At 41.1% G+C, this 19,071-nt stretch overlaps 1 protein-coding gene across 3 annotated transcripts in view; it reads left to right on the top strand.

Moving 5' to 3' along the window:
* Window positions 1–19,071, top strand: part of LOC115152824 (endothelial PAS domain-containing protein 1) — a 112,524-nt gene that overhangs the window by 40,235 nt on the left and 53,218 nt on the right. The window contains exons 2-6 of one of the 3 annotated variants that reach the window (XM_029697673.1): window positions 1,392–1,576; window positions 12,165–12,313; window positions 12,794–12,878; window positions 17,096–17,208; window positions 17,425–17,627. In XM_029697673.1, coding sequence (XP_029553533.1) covers window positions 1,392–1,576; window positions 12,165–12,313; window positions 12,794–12,878; window positions 17,096–17,208; window positions 17,425–17,627 — 735 coding nt within the window. Of the gene's footprint in view, window positions 1–1,385; window positions 1,577–12,164; window positions 12,314–12,793; window positions 12,879–17,095; window positions 17,209–17,424; window positions 17,628–19,071 lie in introns of all 3 variants that reach the window. The other 2 variants (XM_029697672.1, XM_029697674.1) reach the window with 2 other exon arrangements.

Here is a 19,071-nt window from a genome sequence, read left to right as displayed (position 1 = left end):
AATAGAGAACCATATTAACATATGGAATGACTAGTGGATTATGTTAAGCTTTTGAAAGACTAGTGGACTCTATTAAGATATGTAAAGACTAGTGGACTATATTAAGATGTAGAAAGACTAGAGGACTATATTAAGATATGTAAAGACTAGTGGACTATATTAAGATGTAGAAAGACTAGAGGACTATATTAAGATATGTAAAGACTAGAGGACTATATTAAGATGTAGAAAGACTAGAGGACTATATTAAGATATGGAAAGACTAGAGAACTATACTAGATGTAGAAACACTGGAGGACTATATTAAGATGTAGAAAGACTAGAGGACTATATTAAGATGTAGAAACACTAGTGAACTATGTTAAGATATGGAAAGACTAGAGAACTATACTAGATGTAGAAACACTGGAGGACTATATTAAGATATGGAAAGACTACATGACTATTTTAAGATATGTTAAGAGTAGTGGACTATATTAAGATGTAGAAAGATTAGTGGACTATATTAAGATGTAGAAACACTAGTGAACTATGTTAAGATATGGGAAGACTAGTGGACTATATTAAGATTTAGAAAGACTAGTGGACTATATTAAGATTTAGAAACACTAGTGGACTATATTAAGATTTAGAAAGACTAGAGGACTATATTAAGATGTTGGAATATTAGAGGACGATATTAAGATATGGAAAGACTAGAGGAATATATTAAGATTTTGGAATACTAGAAGACTTTCTTAAGATGTAGAAAGACTAGAGGACTATATTAAGATATGGAAGACTAGTGGACTATATTAAGATTTCGAAAGACTAGATGACTATATTAAGATATGGAAAGACTAGTGGCCTATATTAAGATTAGTAAAGAAGTAGTTAGTAAAGAAGTTGAGACACAGACACAGTCTTGAGTCTCTTTTGTTGCTGAGCTCAATGATTATATCCTATACATGTTTTCCTGTTTGAGTCCACTCACTGTCTTCATTTCACGTGATTGGTGCTGGTCCTGAGAGAAATAACACAAAGAAACAATACATTATTCAAGAGTGTTGGGTTCAGGGTTATGGTCCTTTCCATTCTTCAGCACAGGTGATTGGTGCTGGTCCTGAGAGAAATAACACAAATAAACAATACATTATTCAAGAGTGTTAGGTTCAGGGTTGGGGTCCTTACCATTCCAGTCAATTCATGAAGTACACTGAAATTCTAATTCTATCTTCAGAACTTTTCAATAAGAAACATTTAGAATTGGAATATGGTCTACCTTCAATTCCCTGGAATTGAAATGGAATTGACTCAACAATGTTTGATATAAACAATCTACCTGTAGCCAATAGCTCATCTGACCTAAGACCTCTCCACCTGACCTGACTTCTCTTCCTGTCAAGGAACAGTTCGGAGCGGCGTAAGGAGAGGTCTCGTGACGCGGCACGCTGTCGTCGTAGTAAGGAGACGGAGGTGTTTTACGAGCTGGCCAATCAGCTGCCCCTCCCAGACAGCGTCAGCTCCCACCTGGACAAAGCCTCCATCATGAGACTGGCCATCAGCTTCCTGCGCACCCGCAAGGTCATCGGTTCAGGTCAGCGCTATACCATGCACACATACTGTACATGAAGACACACATATACAAACACACACACAAAATGCGTGGGTCAGGTGTTAGTTCACCCGCACCCTCTCACAACTGCTAATAACCCGTCAGCCAGACTATATGTGATAGATTAACCCGCAAATATAAAATAATACAGTTCCCTTTTTTTCTCTTGAACATTTATTGCATTTTTTTGCCGCTTTCACAATGATATCCAGTCTCCTCAATTTGAAATGAGTTTGATCCTCGTCGTTACTTTGACCTTCCCCCTAACATGGCATGGGTTGAACTCTGGAACGTGATTCCCATCACAATTGCAGCATTGTGCATCCTCTTCAACACGTATTCCATCTGCAAATACTTGACATGTGGCCATTTATGACATTGTAGGGTTTTTTTGTACATATGCTTGGACCGCATATCTCATATACTGTACCCAGCTTTACATGGGTCGGGAGAGACTCAACATCAACAGTACAGAAAGCCTTTCCTCCTTTCCAGTCACAGTACGGGTTAATCGACATGCCCCAGCTATTCCCGGCATGTTGTCCCTAAAACGTGACTCCTCCATATCAACGCCAGAGATGGCATCTTTCTTCAGGGCCCTAATCTGAAAATCATAACTTTAGTACTTTCAAAGTTTTTAAAGCCACATAGCTATCTCCTTTTGCTTTTTCCATACTCATGTAATCACCTAAATCAAATCAAATTTTATTGGTCACATACACATGGTTAGCAGATGTTATTGCGAGTGTAGCAAAATGCTTGTGCTTCTAGTTCCGACAGTGCAGCAATATCTAACAAGTGCCGTAGCGTTGACTATCATTAAATGTGAAGACTGTATATTATCAAAACAATTATCTATGTGTAATTTAATTACGCAATTAAACTAATCATGTAACTTTAATTAACTAGGAAGTCGAGGTACCATGGAAAATATTGTTTATAAAGTGTCAATTTCCCAAAATATAACTCTTCAGATATTTTCTTATCTTATTAATGAATTTTACCTCATCAGTGTCATTACTGAACGTCGCAAACCCTTGGATATCTGCACGAACCCTAGCATAGAGTCATGAATCAGCGATATACAAATTGGCTTAATAATTGTTTTACTAACTAACTTAATCAATCACAGATTTACATAAACACACACACAATAGGTCATACATTGGTTACTACATAAAACAAAGAAAAAGTCCCTAGCGGACAAAACCGATATGACGGCTTGGTAGACAAAGGAAAGCTGCTCAAGAGCAGGAAACAGAGTGGATTCAAGTACATAGAGTTGACTACACTACACTCATGGAAATGCCTATAATTTTAACATGAACAACCGCTCATTTGAAAATAAATGTCAATTTACATATTTACGAGTGTATGCCTTTGTTGTCCCTCTCTGTGGTCGCCGGTCCGTCTGCTGGATAGTCAGTCGACAGAAAGCCTCTGGTTTGTCAACCAGAGATCAAAGTCTGTCTGAGGTGTAGGTTGTTATAATGGATACTTTGTTAGAGTGGCCAATTTCAAGTCTGTATGTAGGCAGCAGCATCTCTGTGTTGCTGTTTAACAGACTATGATACTGCTCCTGGTCACTCTGACCGACTCAACCTTTCCCAATTCGTCCTTCAGCACCTTTATAACCACAAACTGGTCTTCCGAGTAAACATTCATAAAACATACTCCAACCAGAAACTTCTGTTGATTTCCAAATGTAGATATTTTTGTTCCATTCTTCTTTATTACCATCATCCAGTCATTCCTACCAACTTCACTCATGCCAACAGAATCAAACATTGCATCCCCTTTCGTCATTACACGTCATTATCCAATGAGTAATCTAACCTAACAATTTCGCAAATATTACCTTATACACACAAGTGTAAAGGAATGAATAAGAATATGTACAAATTTTTTTTTTTAATGAGTGATGGTATAGAACGGCATAGGCAAGATGCAGTGGATGGTATAGAGTACAATATATACATATGAGATGAGTAATATAGGATATGTAAACATATAAAAGTGCCATTGTTTAAAGTAGCTAGTGATACATTACATCAAGATGCAGTAGATGGTATAGAGTACAGTATATACATATGAGATGACTAATGTAGGGAATGTAAACATATGAAGTGGCATTGTTTAAAGTGGCTAATGATACATTTATTACATACATTTTTCCATTATTAAAGTGGTTGGAGTTGTCAGTATGTTGGCAGCAGCCAATCAATGTTAGTGATGGCTGTTTAACAGTCTGATGGCCTTGAGATAGAAGCTGTTTTTCAGTCTCTCGGTCCCTGCTTTGACGCACCTCTACTGACCTTGCCTTCTGGATAGCGAGGTGAACAGGCAATGAATCGGGTGGTTGTTGTCCTTGATGATCTTTTTGGCCTTCCTGTGACATTGGGTGGTGTAGGTGTCCTGGAGGGCAGGTAGTTTGCCCCCAGTGATGCGTTGTGCAGACCTCACTACCCTCTGGAGAGTCTTACGGTTATGGATGGAGCAGTTGCCGTACCAGGCGGTGATACAGCCTGACAGGATGCTCTCGATTGTGCATCTGTAAAAGTTTGTGTTTTTGGTGACAAGCCGAATTTCTTCAGCCTCCTGAGGTTGAAGAGGCGCTGCTGCGCCTTCTTCACCACGCTGTCTGTGTGGTTGGACCATTTCAGTTTGTCTGTGATGTGTACGCCGAGGAACTTAAAACTTTCTACCCTCTCCACTACTGTCCCGTCGATGTGGATAGAGGAGTGCTCCCTCTGCTGTTTCCTCTAGTCGACCTCCATCCATTTTGTTTCCCAAAAATCTTATAAAACTACATTACCCCATGCTCCTGGACGCAACCATGCTCCTGGACGCAACCATGCTTCTGGACGCAACCATGCTCCTGGACGCAACCATGCTCCTGGACGCAACCATGCTCCTGGACGCAACCATCCTCTGGACTGCATCCCCTTCTGTCGGCGGTCGCATAGAACAGAGAAAGAAACAACATTACGTTTTTTTTTTTTATTCTGAAAAACTTCCCATTCCTTAATGATTACGAGCATACCCATAACATGATGCAGCCACCACTATGCTTGAAAATGTGTTGTATTGAATTTACCCCAGACAAAGCACTTTGTATTCAGGACAATAACTTAATTGCTTTGCAAAATATTTTGCATTATCACTTGAGTGCCTTGTTGCAAACAACATATTTTTAATCTCTAGCGGCTTCCTTCTTTTCACTCTGTCAATCGCAGTACAGATGTGGCCAAAAGTTTTGAGAATGACACAAATATTAATTTTCAAAGTCTGCTGCCTCAGTTTGTATGATGGCAATTTGCATATACTCCAGAATGATATGAAGAGTGATCAGATGAATTGCAATTAATTGCAAAGTCCCTCTTTGCCATGCAAATGAACTGAATGCCCAAAAAACATTTCCACTGCATTTCAGCCCTGCCACAAAAGGACCAGCTGACATCATGTTAGTGATTCTCTCATTAACACAGGTGTGAGTGTTGACGAGGAAACGGCTGGAGATCACTCTGTCATGCTGATTGAGTTCGAATAACAGACTGGAAGCTTCAAAAGGAGGGTGGTACTTGGAATCATTGTTCTTCCTCTATCAATCATGGTTACCTGCAAGGAAACACGTCGCCGTCATCATTGCTTTGCACAAAAAGGGCTTCACAGGCAAGGATATTGCTGCCAGTAAGATTGCACCTAAATCAACCATTTTATCGGATCTTCAAGGAGAGCTGTTCAATTGTTGTGAAGAAGGCTTCAGGGCGCCAAAGAAAGTCCAGCAAGTGCCAGGACCATCTCCTAAAGTTGATTCAGCTGCGGGCACCACCAGTACAGAGCTTGCTCAGGAATGGCAGCAGGCAGGTGTGAGTGCATCTGCACGCACAGTGAGGCAAAGACTTTTGGAGGATGGCCTGTGTCAAGAAGGGCAGCAAAGAAGCCATGTCTCTCCAGGAAAAACATCAGGGACAGACTGATATTCTGCAAAAGGTACAGGGATTGCACTGCTGAGGACTGGGGTAAAGTCATTTTCTCTGATGAATCCCCTTTCCGATTGTTTGGGGCATCCGTAAAAAAGCTTAGCCGGAGAAGACAAGGTGAGTGCTTCTATCAGTCCTGTGTCATGCCAACAGTAAAGCATCCTGAGACCATTCGTGTGTGGGGTTGCTTCTGTGGCAAAGGAGTGGGCTCACTCACGATGTTGCCTAAGAACACAGCCATGAATAAAGAATGGTACCAACACATCCTCCGACAGCAACTTCTCCCAACCATCCAGGAACAGTTTGGTGACGAACAATGCCTTTTCCAGCATGATGGAGCACCTTGCCATAAGGCAAAAGTGATAACTAAGTGGCTCGGGGAACAAAACATTGATATTTTGGGTCCATGGCCAGGAAACTCCCCAGATCTTAATCTCATAGAGAACTGGTGGTCAATCCTCAAGAGGCGGGTGGACAAACAAAAACCCACAAATTCTGACAAACTCCAAGCATTGATTATGCAAGAATGGGCTGCCATCAGTCAGGATGTGGCCTGGAAGTTAATTGGCAGCATGCCAGGGCGGATTGCAGAGGTCTTGAAAAAGAATGGTCAACACTGCAAATATTGACTCTTTGCATCAACTTCATGTAATTGTCAATAAAAGCCTTTGACACTTATGAAATGCTTGTAATTATACTTCAGTATTCCATAGTAACATCTGACAAAAATATCTGAAGACACTGAAGCAGCAAACTTTATGGAAATTAATATTTGTGTCATTCTCAAAACTTTTGGCCACGACTGTAGGTTAGTATTGTGGAGTAGCTAAAATGTTGTTGATCCATCCTCAGTTTTCTCCTATCACAGCCATTAAACTCCGTGACTGTTTTAGAGTCACCATTGGCCTCATGGTGAAATCCTTGAGACTTTTCCTTCCTCTCCAGCAACTGAGTTAGGAAGGACGCCTGTATCTTTGTAGTGACTGAGTGTATTGATACACCATCCAATAACTTCACCATACTCAAAGGGATATTAAATGTCTGCTTTTTAGTTTTACCCATTTATCAATAGATGCCCTTCTTTGTGAGGGACTGGAAAACCTCCCTGGTCTTTGTGGTTGAATCTGTGTTTGAAATGCACTGTTCGACTGAGGGACCTTACAGATAACTGTATGTGTAGGGTATAGAGATGAGGTAGTCATTCCAAAATCATGTTAAACACTATTATTGCACACAGTGAGTCCATGCAACTTATTATTTGAGTTGTTAAGCAAAATGTTACTCCTGAATTTATTTAGGCTTGCCATTACAAAGGGGTTCGATACTTATTGACTCAAGACATTTCAGCTAATCATTTTTAATTAATTTTGTAAAATTTGCAAAAAACATAATTCCACGTTGATATTATAGAGTATGGCCAGTAACCCAAAATCTCAATTGAATCAATTTTAAATACTGAACAAAAATATAAATATATACTGAACAAAAATATAAATATATACTGAACAAAAATATAAATGCAACAATTTCTATTTCACAAAGATATTTGATCTGGCTTTGAGATACAGAGAGCGCATTGGCCATTGCGAGTGCATAGGCCTCAAGTAATGGTCGTCGTAGGAAGTGGACCAAAATGCAGCGGGTACGTGAATGCTCATATTGAGTTTATTACGAACACCACACAAAAACAACAAAACGAAGAAAAACGAACGACAGCTAACAGTTCTGCAGGCTAAACATAGCAGTGCACGAATACACCTTCCCACAAAGGGACAGGTGAAAACAGGCTACCTAAGTATGACTCTCAATCAGCAACAATGATGTACAGCTGTTCCTGATTGAGAGCCATACCAGGCCAACACAAAAAATACACAACATAGATAGAACCTAGAATAAGACACAGAACATAACCCCAGAATACTCTAATCAAATACCCCTCTACATAAACACACCCCCAGAACCACATAAAACAAATACCCCCCTGCCACGTCCTGACCAAACTACAATAACAAATGACCCCTTTACTGGTCAGAATGTGAAACCTCATTAGGTAAACTACAACTGCAATGTTTTTTGGGCAATCCCTGGACTAGTGAAAAATATTTTGAATCACAAGATGATGAAAGAAGATATTTCTTAAATAACATCTATATTACACTTTTTAATAAAGCACTGTGAATGACTTTCTAAGTTGATAGGCCTACTAATTTGTTCTTTTGCGTGATGCCACAAAAAAAATGGTGCGACCAAATCATGGGCTGGTGCAACAAACTGAAAAACTTAGTGCCACCAGAGGAAGATGTCCTCCATATGGAGAAGTTGTAATATTGTAGTGGACAAAGGTGAGAATACTGTTGGGGGACAAAGATAAGAATACTGTTGGGGGGGCAAGGCAAGCTATTGTGCAACTTGCTATTCAGGTAAGATACAATCCTTGAACTTTGATATATATATTTTATCTTATATGTTACAGATGGAAACACAAGGAATAGTGTTTTTGTAATTAGTTATAGGCTTTTTCTGAGGACACATAAGTATGGCTCTTCTGAAAAGGTAAGGAACAATCTAGCTGATGGTGCTTATAGAGAGCAGCGGAGATTTCGCGCCAACCTGTCACTTCTTGGTCAAAATAATTTCAACTTTTATGTTTATTGTGGTATAGTGTGATATAAGCAGAATTCAACATCATTGCAGTGCAAGAACTCAAATGCTACCGCTAGGTATTACTACATATCAGCATGTTTCATCATAGAAATAGATCCATTCTATTATGGTTTTCTTGGTAGCCTATTGGTATTCGTGGTTGTACATGGAACTGTACGTATTGGAAACATGTTCAAATTTGATTCACAGAAGTGTATTGCGGCATATCACAACGTGCTGCTGAACTCATAAGCGGCATGGTTGTCCATGTTTGAAGCCGGCCTATATGCCTATTTATTTGGCAAGACAGCTGTGAATTGCTGCATCTCACTCACTCATTAGTAGGCTGTGGGCTATGTTTTGGTTATTCCATTCGTCTTTTGTTTGCTTCGTTTGTTTACTGTTAATGTAACTACATATAGATTGTTTCATGCATTTATCGATCTGATGTTTTGTTTTGTTCTGCTCGCGTTCATGCGTTCGCATTCGCAGTTGTGTCAGTACTCTAAGGCAAACTGCTCTTCAGTATTTTTGGTTTGCATACATGAATAACTAGTCTACTACTTTAAGCATTTAGTTTGCATTATTTTGGTAAGACAGCTATGTGTATGGCTGCATTCATATAGGCTGTTTGCAATTGGTGAATTACCCTATCTATCTTGAAGCCTATATTCATTACCAAAACAGCGCAGCGGAGATTGGTACGAAATCTGTAGCCTACCTGTCACTTCAAAAACACTCAATGATCTTGGCATTTGAACTTTGTTTATTGTGGTATCGTGTGATTATATATGCATTCAATATAATTCCAGTGCAAGATCTCAAAAAATTGTGCCCTCTAGCCGATTTCAACTGCCCACTTAGTCACTTTATCCTGGCGCCGGGAGCAATCTCCATTCAGATAGACTGGGAAAAGGCGCAACGGGGTAGGTGAGCTCAATCCAGCGCAGATCAACAGGCGCAAACAATGGACGGAGTGGCAAACCTGGCGACGACTTGATGTGGGTCCTGAACAACAATGAACATTTTTGGGTTAATTATACCACCACCCAAAAGGGCACTTTGGAGACTGGAAGGGCAAAGGAGCCTGTGCTCTTTACAGGTAGAGCCCTATCTGTGCACGTGCCTGCCCTAAACCCGCTTGCCCCAGGGATATAATGGGGCGGGTTATGAGTCAATATGTGCATCACTAACACACAAACGCACATCAAAGTGCCTTCACCACCTTTTTCCTCATAAAGCTTATGCTTATCACTACTATCAATGCATACATTTATATTTAATTTTATATATATTTACAGTACCAGTCAAAAGTTTGGACACACCTACTCATTAAAGGGTTTTTCTGTATTTTTACTATTTTCTACATTGTAGAATAATAGTGACGACATCAAAACGATGAAATAACACATATGGAATCATGTAGTAACAAAAAAAATTGTTAAACAAATCAAAATATATTTTATATTTGAGATTCTTCAAAGTAGCCACCCTTTGCCTTGATGACAGCTTTGCACACTCTTTGCATTTTCTCAACCAGCTTCATGAGGTAGTCACCTGGAATGCATTGCAATTAACAGGTGTGCTTCGTTAAAAGTCTGTTTGTCATCTCTTCTGTTCAAACAGTGTAACTTCACAGCAAAAAGTGAAATGTAAGCAAGCATAAATATCTTAATAGATTAAGGTAAAAAAAATTGAAATTAGATTAACTACTTGTATTAAGCCTTAGGTTTAAAGAAGCTTGGTACAAAGAAACAAGAAGAAAAAAAAACATTTTAAGTGAATTATCACTCAATAATATAATTAGGCTTGCTTAGATTTAACTGAATTGCATTGTCCTACCTATAGGTGTTTTAGGGCCAGTTAGAATGTGTTCTACCTATAGGTGTTTTAGGGCCAGTTAGAAGGTTTTCTACCTATAGGTGTTTTAGGGCCAGTTAGAATGTGTTCTACCTATAGGTGGTTTAGAGCCAGTTAGAAGGTGTTCTACCTATAGGTGTTTTAAGGCCAGTTAGAAAGTGTTCTACCTATAGGTGGTTTAGGGCCAGTTAGAAGGTGCTCTACCTATAGGGGGTTTAGGGCCAGTAAGAAGGCTTTCTACCTATTGCTGGTTTATGGTCAGTTAAAAGGTGTTCTACCTAAAGGTGGTTTAGAGCCAGTTAGAAGGTGTTCTACCTGTAGGTGTTTTAGGGCCAGTTAGAAGGTGAGCGATATAGAAAATGAGATGGAATGTATGGATTCAAAATAGGCTGGAGTGAGGGACAGTAGTGGAAGGGGAGTGAGAGAGGGATAGAATAGCTCTGTAGAGGGGAGATGGTACAGACGATTATCTTATCTGCATGGCTGTTGCTTCTGATTGGAGTTGGAGGGAGATCGAGATATTAAGGCGCTCAGTGGAAAGCCCGGCTGCTGCCACTAAGGCGGACGCTCCTTCTCTCAACTCAGCCATAACACAGACCTGCCCTGGCGCCATGCAACTCCCCCTCCCCCTTGCCCCACACACACACACACACACACACACACACTCACACACACTGCCGCAGCAGTAGGGGAAACACTTCTGTTTATATATGTGATTCTGGAACACTGACACACTGGCCCCTCAGATAGCCACTATGACACTGAATGAATGATTGACTGATTGAGTCAATTTCAGATATTCCCAGGGATAAAGATTAAATTAAGCTTGATTTAGAATTCTAAATGGTTTTAATGAAAACCACCAGCCTTTTTTGACAACAGAAGCAGGCTGCCTGTTAAAATATGCAGCTGCCATGACATTGTCTCACCAACACCCCTATAACGGTTCAATGTGTTGCATTTGTACTGAGCTGCAGTGATTCTGACATGGGGTGAAATGTAACATTCAAGAGGAAAGTCCTCCGAGCTCAGATCCGTAGGTGGATACAGTACACACTACATTGAATGATGCAAGATATGGCATCATGTGACTTACAATTAGTGCTTTTGTTGAAGCTATTAGTCCTGCATTGTGATGTTGAGCATACTGTACCTATTAACGTACATTTAACCATGTTATGTCTCTGTACAGCTGAGAAAAAAGAAGAAAACCGCACACTGCTCTTGATAGTATTACTGCTCTCTGTTAAGCTTTACATATCGGCCTTAAGGCCTTCGTCAGAGCTTTTTCTCTGTCTCTGTGCAGCTCAAATGGGAGTTATTAGAATCCCAAACTACTGACGCAAAATTCACTGGTAAGTGTTCAGGCCAAAGGTGGTCCTGTGGAGTGGAATCTCCCATCAGCCAAGGACCAATGAGAAAGTCGCTGCTCCCCTGGGGCCTCATTCTCATGCTGGGCCAAACTCCAAAATCCAGGCCCAGGCCTCCTCAATCCCCCCTCCCCCCCCCGTAGGCCTTGAGAACAGCTCTTATCTAAGGGAAGCACACTGGAGGAATCACAGGCTTCCGACCCCCCCTAGCATGGAGTCACATTTTGTTCACTGGGACTCTAATTGTTCTGCTGCCTCCCTTTTCAGCCCATGCCAAATTAACATTATCTCTATTTTCTCACTTGGCTTCAAGAAACGTGGTGCTGACTGCAGAATATTGTTGGGGTTGTGTTGCTTCATTTGATTTAGCTACTGGCTAGTATATCATGTACTTTCAGTGTACTGGGAATGTTTGTCTCAAGGTTTAGGCTAACTCATTAGTGTGTGCCTTAAGACAGACGCCGTTAAAGCAACAGCCTTTCTCAAGTCTGTGTGTGTGTGTGTGTGTGTGTGTGTGTGTGTGTGTGTGTGTGTGTGTGTGTGTGTGTGTGTTGGGGGGAAGCAACCAAGGGAAGGTCAGGGGATTTGGGAGTGTTTAGAGATGCAGTATGAAGTTTGTTTTGGACCTTGGCCAGGGCTTCAAGAAGGAAAACAAGCTCGACACACACACACAGTTATATAATGTTGCACATCTGACGTGTGTGTTTTCCACAGGCTGCCCCAACAGTGTAGAGGCAGAGGAGGACAGACAGATGGACTGTATGTATTTGAAGTCACTGGAGGGGTTCGTCACTGTGGTTACATCGGATGGTGACATGATCTTCCTCTCAGAAAACGTCAACAAGTTAATGGGCTTAACACAGGTGAGCAGAAGCATTACATGATTGAAACATTATGTAATCATACATAATGGGGTTGTTTCTTATGTACAATACATCCAGTACTCTTTCCCTGGAGACGGACAGGCGGACAGGCGGACAGGCGGGCAGACAGGCAGAGACTGGCTGTAGCTGGGGATGTCTCTCATAGCCGTGTGAAATGTCAGCCCTTTAAGGGGCTTGTTTGGCACAAACACACAATCTACTGTAGCTACGTAGGGCAGAAGGCCTCCACCCCTCCCTCACTTCTCACACCGTCAGCTTTGTCTACTATATTTCTCACTGCTGGTCTCTCTGATAACCAAGGCTCTCAGAGAGCAACAGTCTTCATAACCTCTTTACTGTGACTGAATGCAGGTGTTACTTGTCTCTTTGGTTTGGCTGAAGTGGTGTTACCACAATGTAACAAAGGGTTGGCCCTGTCCGTGTTCTTGCTGACGTGACACCATATGTGTGTCTCTACAGGTGGAGTTGACCGGACAAAGCATCTTTGACTTCACCCACCCCTGCGACCATGACGAGGTTCGCGAGAACCTCAGTCTGAAAACAGGTAATTATTCTCTCTGTTCCTGTGAAAGAGTTAGGGTTAAGGTTAGGGTTAGTGTTAGGGTTAGATAATAATAATAATAATAATAATAATAATAATAATAATAAGAGAGAGGAGCACAGCACAGTGTCTCTGTGTTAGAGTTAAGGTCGGGGTTCGATAATATTAAGAGAGAAGAGAGGAGCACAGCAGTGTGTGTCTCTGAGATAGGCAGGAAGGTCATACTATCTTTGGGTGGACACTGAATTAGATACACACACACGCTCTGCACATGGAGTTTTCTATAGTAGGATATATACAGTGCCTTTGGAAAATATTCAGACCCCTTGACTTTTTCTGCATTTTGTAAGGTTACATTCTTATTCTAAAATGTATCAAATAGTTGTTTTTACTCATCAATATACACACAATGCACTTTAATGACAAAGCAAAAACTGTTTTATTTTATTTTATTCTATTTATAAAAACCTACACTGTAATATCACATTTACATAGTAAGTATTCAGACCCTTTACTCAGTACTTTGTTGAAGAACCTTTGGCAGCGATTACAGCCTCGAGTCTTCTTGGGTATGACGCTACAAGCTTGACACTCCTGTATTTGGGGAGTTTCTCCCATTCTTCTCTGCAGATCCTCTCAAGCTCTGTCAGGTTGGATGGCGAGAATTGCTGCACAGTTATTTTCAGGTCTCTCCAGAGATATTAGATTGGGTTCAAATCCGGGCTCAAGGACATTCAGAGACTTGTCCTGAAGCCACTCCTGCATTGTCATGGCTGTGTACTTAGGGTCATTGTCCTGTTGGAAGAGGAACCATCGCCCCAGTCTGAGGATCTGAGCGCTCTGGAGCAGGTTTCAATCAAGGATCTCGCTGTACTTTGCTCCGTTCTTCTTTGCCTCGATCCTGACTAGTCTCCCAGTCCCTGCCGCTGAAAAACATCCCCACAGCATGATGCTGCCACGTGACGTTTGGCATTCAGGCTAACAAGTTCAATCTTGGTTTCGTCAGATCAGAGAATCTTGTTTCTCATGGTCTGAGAGTGTTTAGTTGCCTTTTGGCAAACTCCAAGCGGGCTCTCATGTCCCTTTTACTGAGGAGTCGCTTCCGTCTGGCCACTCTGCCATAAGGGCCTGATTGGTGGAGTGCTACAGAGATGGTTGTCCTTCTGGAAGGTTCTCCCATCTCCACAGAGGAAGTCTAGAGTTCTGTCAGAGTGACCATCGGGTTCTTGGTCACCCCCTTGACTAAGGCCCTTCTCCTCCGATTGCTCAGTTTGGTCAGGCGGCCAGCTCTAGGAAGAGTCTTGGTGGTTCCAAACTTCTTCCATTTAAGAATGATTGAGGCCATTGTGTTCTTAGGAACCTTCAACGCTGCATAATATTTTTGGTACCCTTCCCCAGATCTGTACCTCGGCACAATCCTGTCTCCGAGCTCTACGGACAATTCCTTCGACCTCATGGCTTGGTTTTTGCTCTGACATGCACTGTCAACAGTGGGACCTTATTTAAACAGGTGTGTGCCTTTCCAAATCATGTCCAATCAATTTCATTTACCACAGGTGGATTCCAATCATCTCAAGGATGATCAATGGAAACATGTTACACGAGCTCAATTTCGAGTGTCATAGCAAAGGGTCTGAATACTTATGTAAATAAGGTTAGGGCTGTCTTCAAGGCAAAGGGTGGCTACTTTGAAGAATCTCAAGTATAAAATATATTTTGATTTGTTTAACAGTTTTTTGGTTACTACATGATCCCATGTGTATTTCATAGTTTTGATGTCTTCACTATTATTCTACAATGTAGAAAATAGTAAAATAAAGAAAACCCTTGAATGAGTAGGTGTGTCCAAACTTTTGACTGGTACTTTATATATATTGTGTATATTGATGTGTATATTGATGTGTCGTGTGTGTGTGTGTGTGTGTGTGTATATGTATGTGTGTATATATATAGATAGATAGATAGATTGATGTATATTGATGTGAATTTATGTGTATATTGATGCACATGAATGTGTAGATTGATGTGTGTAGTGTTTAATTTGGTATTGATGTGTATAGTGTATATTGATGTACTGTATATTAATGTGTATATTGATGTATACTATGTGTATATTGATGTCTATAGTGTTTATTGATGTCTATTAATGTGTGTATGTATATGTATAGATATGTGTATACTGATATGTATAGATATGAATATTGATGTGTATTGTACATATTGACATATATATTGATGTGTATAGTGTATATGAATGTGTACTTATGTGTATATTGATATGTATACAGGGCTAATCTGTAAAAGAGACTCCCTGTCGAAAAATAGTTAAATAAATAAGTATCTGAAGGTCCTAATGCGTTAAGTAGAAGTTGTAAAATTGCACACACAACGAATAATTAACATAACTTCAAGTTCCAGGCTATAAACACTACTCCACTACCCGCTGAACACTTGTCATTGGACAATAAACAGTTATACAATGACGTAAGGCCGTAATAACACTAAATGAACAGCTATATAATGACGTAATTACACTACATGAACAGCTATATCATGAGATAATAACACTACATGAACAGCTATATAATGATGGAATAACACTGAATGAACAGCTATATAATGAGATAATAACACTACATGAACAGCTATGACATAATGACACTAAGATAAAAGCTATATAATGATGTAATAACACTACATGAACAGCTATATAATGAGATAATAACACTACATGAATAGCTATATAATGAGATAATAACGCTACATGAACAGCTATGACATGACACTAAGATAAAAGCTATATAATGATGTAATAACACTAAATGAACAGCTTCCACGGCCATGGCTTGTGTGCTATGCTATGAGAAGATAATGATGGTAAAAATAACATTCTAGACACACTGACTCTTTCCATGCTTCTCTCTCTACCCAGTTGTCCTCTAATTTCCCCAGTTGTCCTCTATTCTCCCCTGTTGTCCTCTAATCTCCCCAGTTGTCCTCTATTCTCCCCTGTTGTCCTCTAATCTCACCAGTTGTTCTCTAATCTCCCCAGTTGTCCTCTAATCTCCCCTGTTGTCCTCTAATCTCCCCAGTTGTCCTCTAATCTCACCAGTTGTCCTCTATTCTCCCCTGTTGTCCTCTAATCTCCCCAGTTGTCCTCTATTCTCCCCAGTTGTCCTCTATTCTCCCCTGTTGTCCTCTAATCTCACCAGTTATCCTCTAATCTCACCAGTTGTCCTCTATTCTCCCCAGTTGTCCTCTAATCTCCCCAGTTGTCCTCTATTCTCACCAGTTGTCCTCTATTCTCACCAGTTGTCCTCTAATCTCCCCAGTGTTCTGTTCTGTTTTTGTTGCAATTTGAATCCATTTCTCTCGTTCCAGGGCGGGCCACACAAAAGTGGTCAGACCAGGAGCCTAGTAGCCCTACTCCTCAGGCCCCTTCCTGGTACTGTTGATAGAGGGGTGGGCGGCATGGGGGACCAAAGGAGGATGGTAAGGTTGGTGGAAGTGCGGGCGCTGCTGTTGTGTCCACACGTACTGCCAGCCATGCCAGACCTTTCCCTGGCGCCACCCCCGTCATGGGGCCCCCCTTTAACACTCCTTATCAGCTGGACCCATAATGCTCTGTCTTGCTCCACGTCTAGCGGCCAATGTCTGAGGGCTGAACTCTCACCTTGTGATGTAATGGCTTGGCTGCAGACTGTGGCGAATTTAGTATTTACGCGTTTATTAGGATCCCCATTAGTTAGTGCTGAAGCAGCAGCTGCTCTTCCTGGGGTCCACACAACCTAAAACATGACATAATACAGAACATTAACAGACAATAACATCAGGACAGAACTATATACATTTTAAATAAGTATACAAACTTTCATACATGTATGCCTTCATAATCATGTTATTCAGACGCTACTGAATGTAAGTGCAACACACAAAAACAAAAATGGAAATGCAATATCAAGGAGTGTTAAAAAAGGAGTCTGAATGTGTAGTGATGATGTCACCACTGACAGCTTTAAAATCAGCCCTTTTGGACTGAGTTGCTGCTCCAGATATGTCAGAAACATGGGGCAGAGTCCTTTATGTATGCTTGCATGCACGTTCGTGGGACAGAGAGGAGTGTAAGAAACTGAAACCTTGACCTCACACAAAAACTGTGATATCGCAAGCATGTGATTGGAAAATGAAGGTGAAAAATATCTGTGTATGTTTGTTCACAGGCACTGGGACAAAGGGGAAAGCATTCAGCACTGAGAGAGACTTCTTCATGAGGATGAAGTGCACAGTGACAAACCGTGGACGCACTGTCAACCTGAAATCAGCCAGCTGGAAGGTGAGTCCATGGAACTAACAGAAGATGCCAAGATCACTGCCATCACTACTCATGAACAACCCACTACTTGGCTTGTTTACTGTTGATTGTAAATTCTGTTTTGCGTTGTTTATTCAGAATAGGACTGTACTGCATCATTGAGATGATATCAGATGTTACAGATAATAGTTCTTATATCAAATATTGTTCATATAAGTGTGACTCCTGCTTTCTTAGGTTCTGCACTGCACGGGCCACCTCAAGGTGTACAACAGCTGCGCCCCTCGTGGGCTGTGTGGGTTCAAGGAGCCTCCTCTCACCTGCCTGCTGATGATGTGTGAGCCCATCCCCCACCCCTCCATCATTGACACGCCCCTGGACAGCAAGACCTTCCTGAGCCGTCACAGCATGGACATGAAGTTCACCTACTGCGACGACAGGTAACACACGCTGTCAGATAAATACACACACACTAACACACACTCCCAGCAGGGACACACAGCTCACCTACAGGACTGTAACGACACGTAACACACACAAACAGTCTCGCATACTCACACACACACATGCACACTCGCAGACACACACACACACACACTGGCAGAAGGGACGGGAAGTTAGCTTACAGTACAGTAACAGCAGGGAGCACACACACACAAACCATCTCACATACTCACACATAGGCATACAATCCCTCTCTATACTGTATATGCATAGTAACATCCTCATATACAGTTGAAGTCGGAAGTGTACATACACCTTAGCCAAATACATTTAAACTCAGTTTTTCACAATTCCTAACATTTAATCAGAGGAGAAATTCCCTGTCTTAGGTCAGTTAGGATCACCACTTTATTTCAAGAATGTGAAATGTCAAAATAATAGTAGAGAGAATTATTTATTTCAGCTTTTATTTCTACACTTGGGGTCATTGTCCATTTGGAAGACCCATTTGCGACCAAGCTTTAACTTCCTGACTGATGTCTTGAGATGTTGCTTTAATATATCCACTTATTTTTCCTGCCTCATGATGCCATCTATTTTGTGAAGTGCACCAGTCCCTCCTGCAGCAAAGCACCCCCACAACATGATGCTGCAAGCCCCGTGCTTCACAGTTGGGATGGTATTCTTAGGCTTGCAAGCCTCCCCCTTTTTCCTCCAAATTTAACGATGGTCATTATGGCCAAGCAGTTTTATTTTTGTTTCATCAGACCAGAGGACATTTCTCCAAAAAGTACGATCTTTGTCCCCATGTCCAGTTACACACCATAGTCTGGCTTTTTTTATGGCGGTTTTGGAGCAGTGGCTTCTTCCTTGCTGAGTGGCCTTTCAGATTATGTCGATATAGGACTCATTTTACTGTGGATATAGATACTTTTGTACCTGTTTCCTTCAGCATCTTCACAAGGTCCTTTGCTGTTGTTCTGGGATTGATTTGCACTTTTCGCACTAAAGTACGTTCATCTCTAGGAGACAGAATGCGTCTCCTTCCTGAGCGGTATGACGGCTGCGTGGTCCCATGGTGTTTATACTTGCATACTATTGTTTGTACAGATGAACATGGTAACTTCAGGCGTTTTTAAATTGCTCCCAAGGCTGAACCAGACTTGTGGAGGTCTACAATTTTTTTTCTGAGGCGTTGACTGATTTTATTTTCATTTTCCCATGATGTCAAGCAAAGAGGCACTGAGTTTGAAGGTAGCTCTTAAAATACATCCACAGGTACACCTCCAATTGAGGTGGAATTGTGATACGTTGGGTTAGAAGTGAAATTATGTGTCTGTAAACAATTGTTGGAAATATTACTTGTGTCATGCACAAAGTAGATGTTCTAACCGACTTGCCAAAACTATAGTTTGATTTAACAAGAAATGTGTGGAGTGG

The sequence above is a fragment of the Salmo trutta genome, chromosome 18 (genome assembly GCF_901001165.1).
Source record: "Salmo trutta chromosome 18, fSalTru1.1, whole genome shotgun sequence".
In the NCBI taxonomy this organism is placed as follows: Eukaryota; Metazoa; Chordata; class Actinopteri; order Salmoniformes; family Salmonidae; genus Salmo; species Salmo trutta.
Note: the sequence above shows the minus strand (reverse complement) of the source record. Positions and strands in the feature narration are given on the sequence as shown.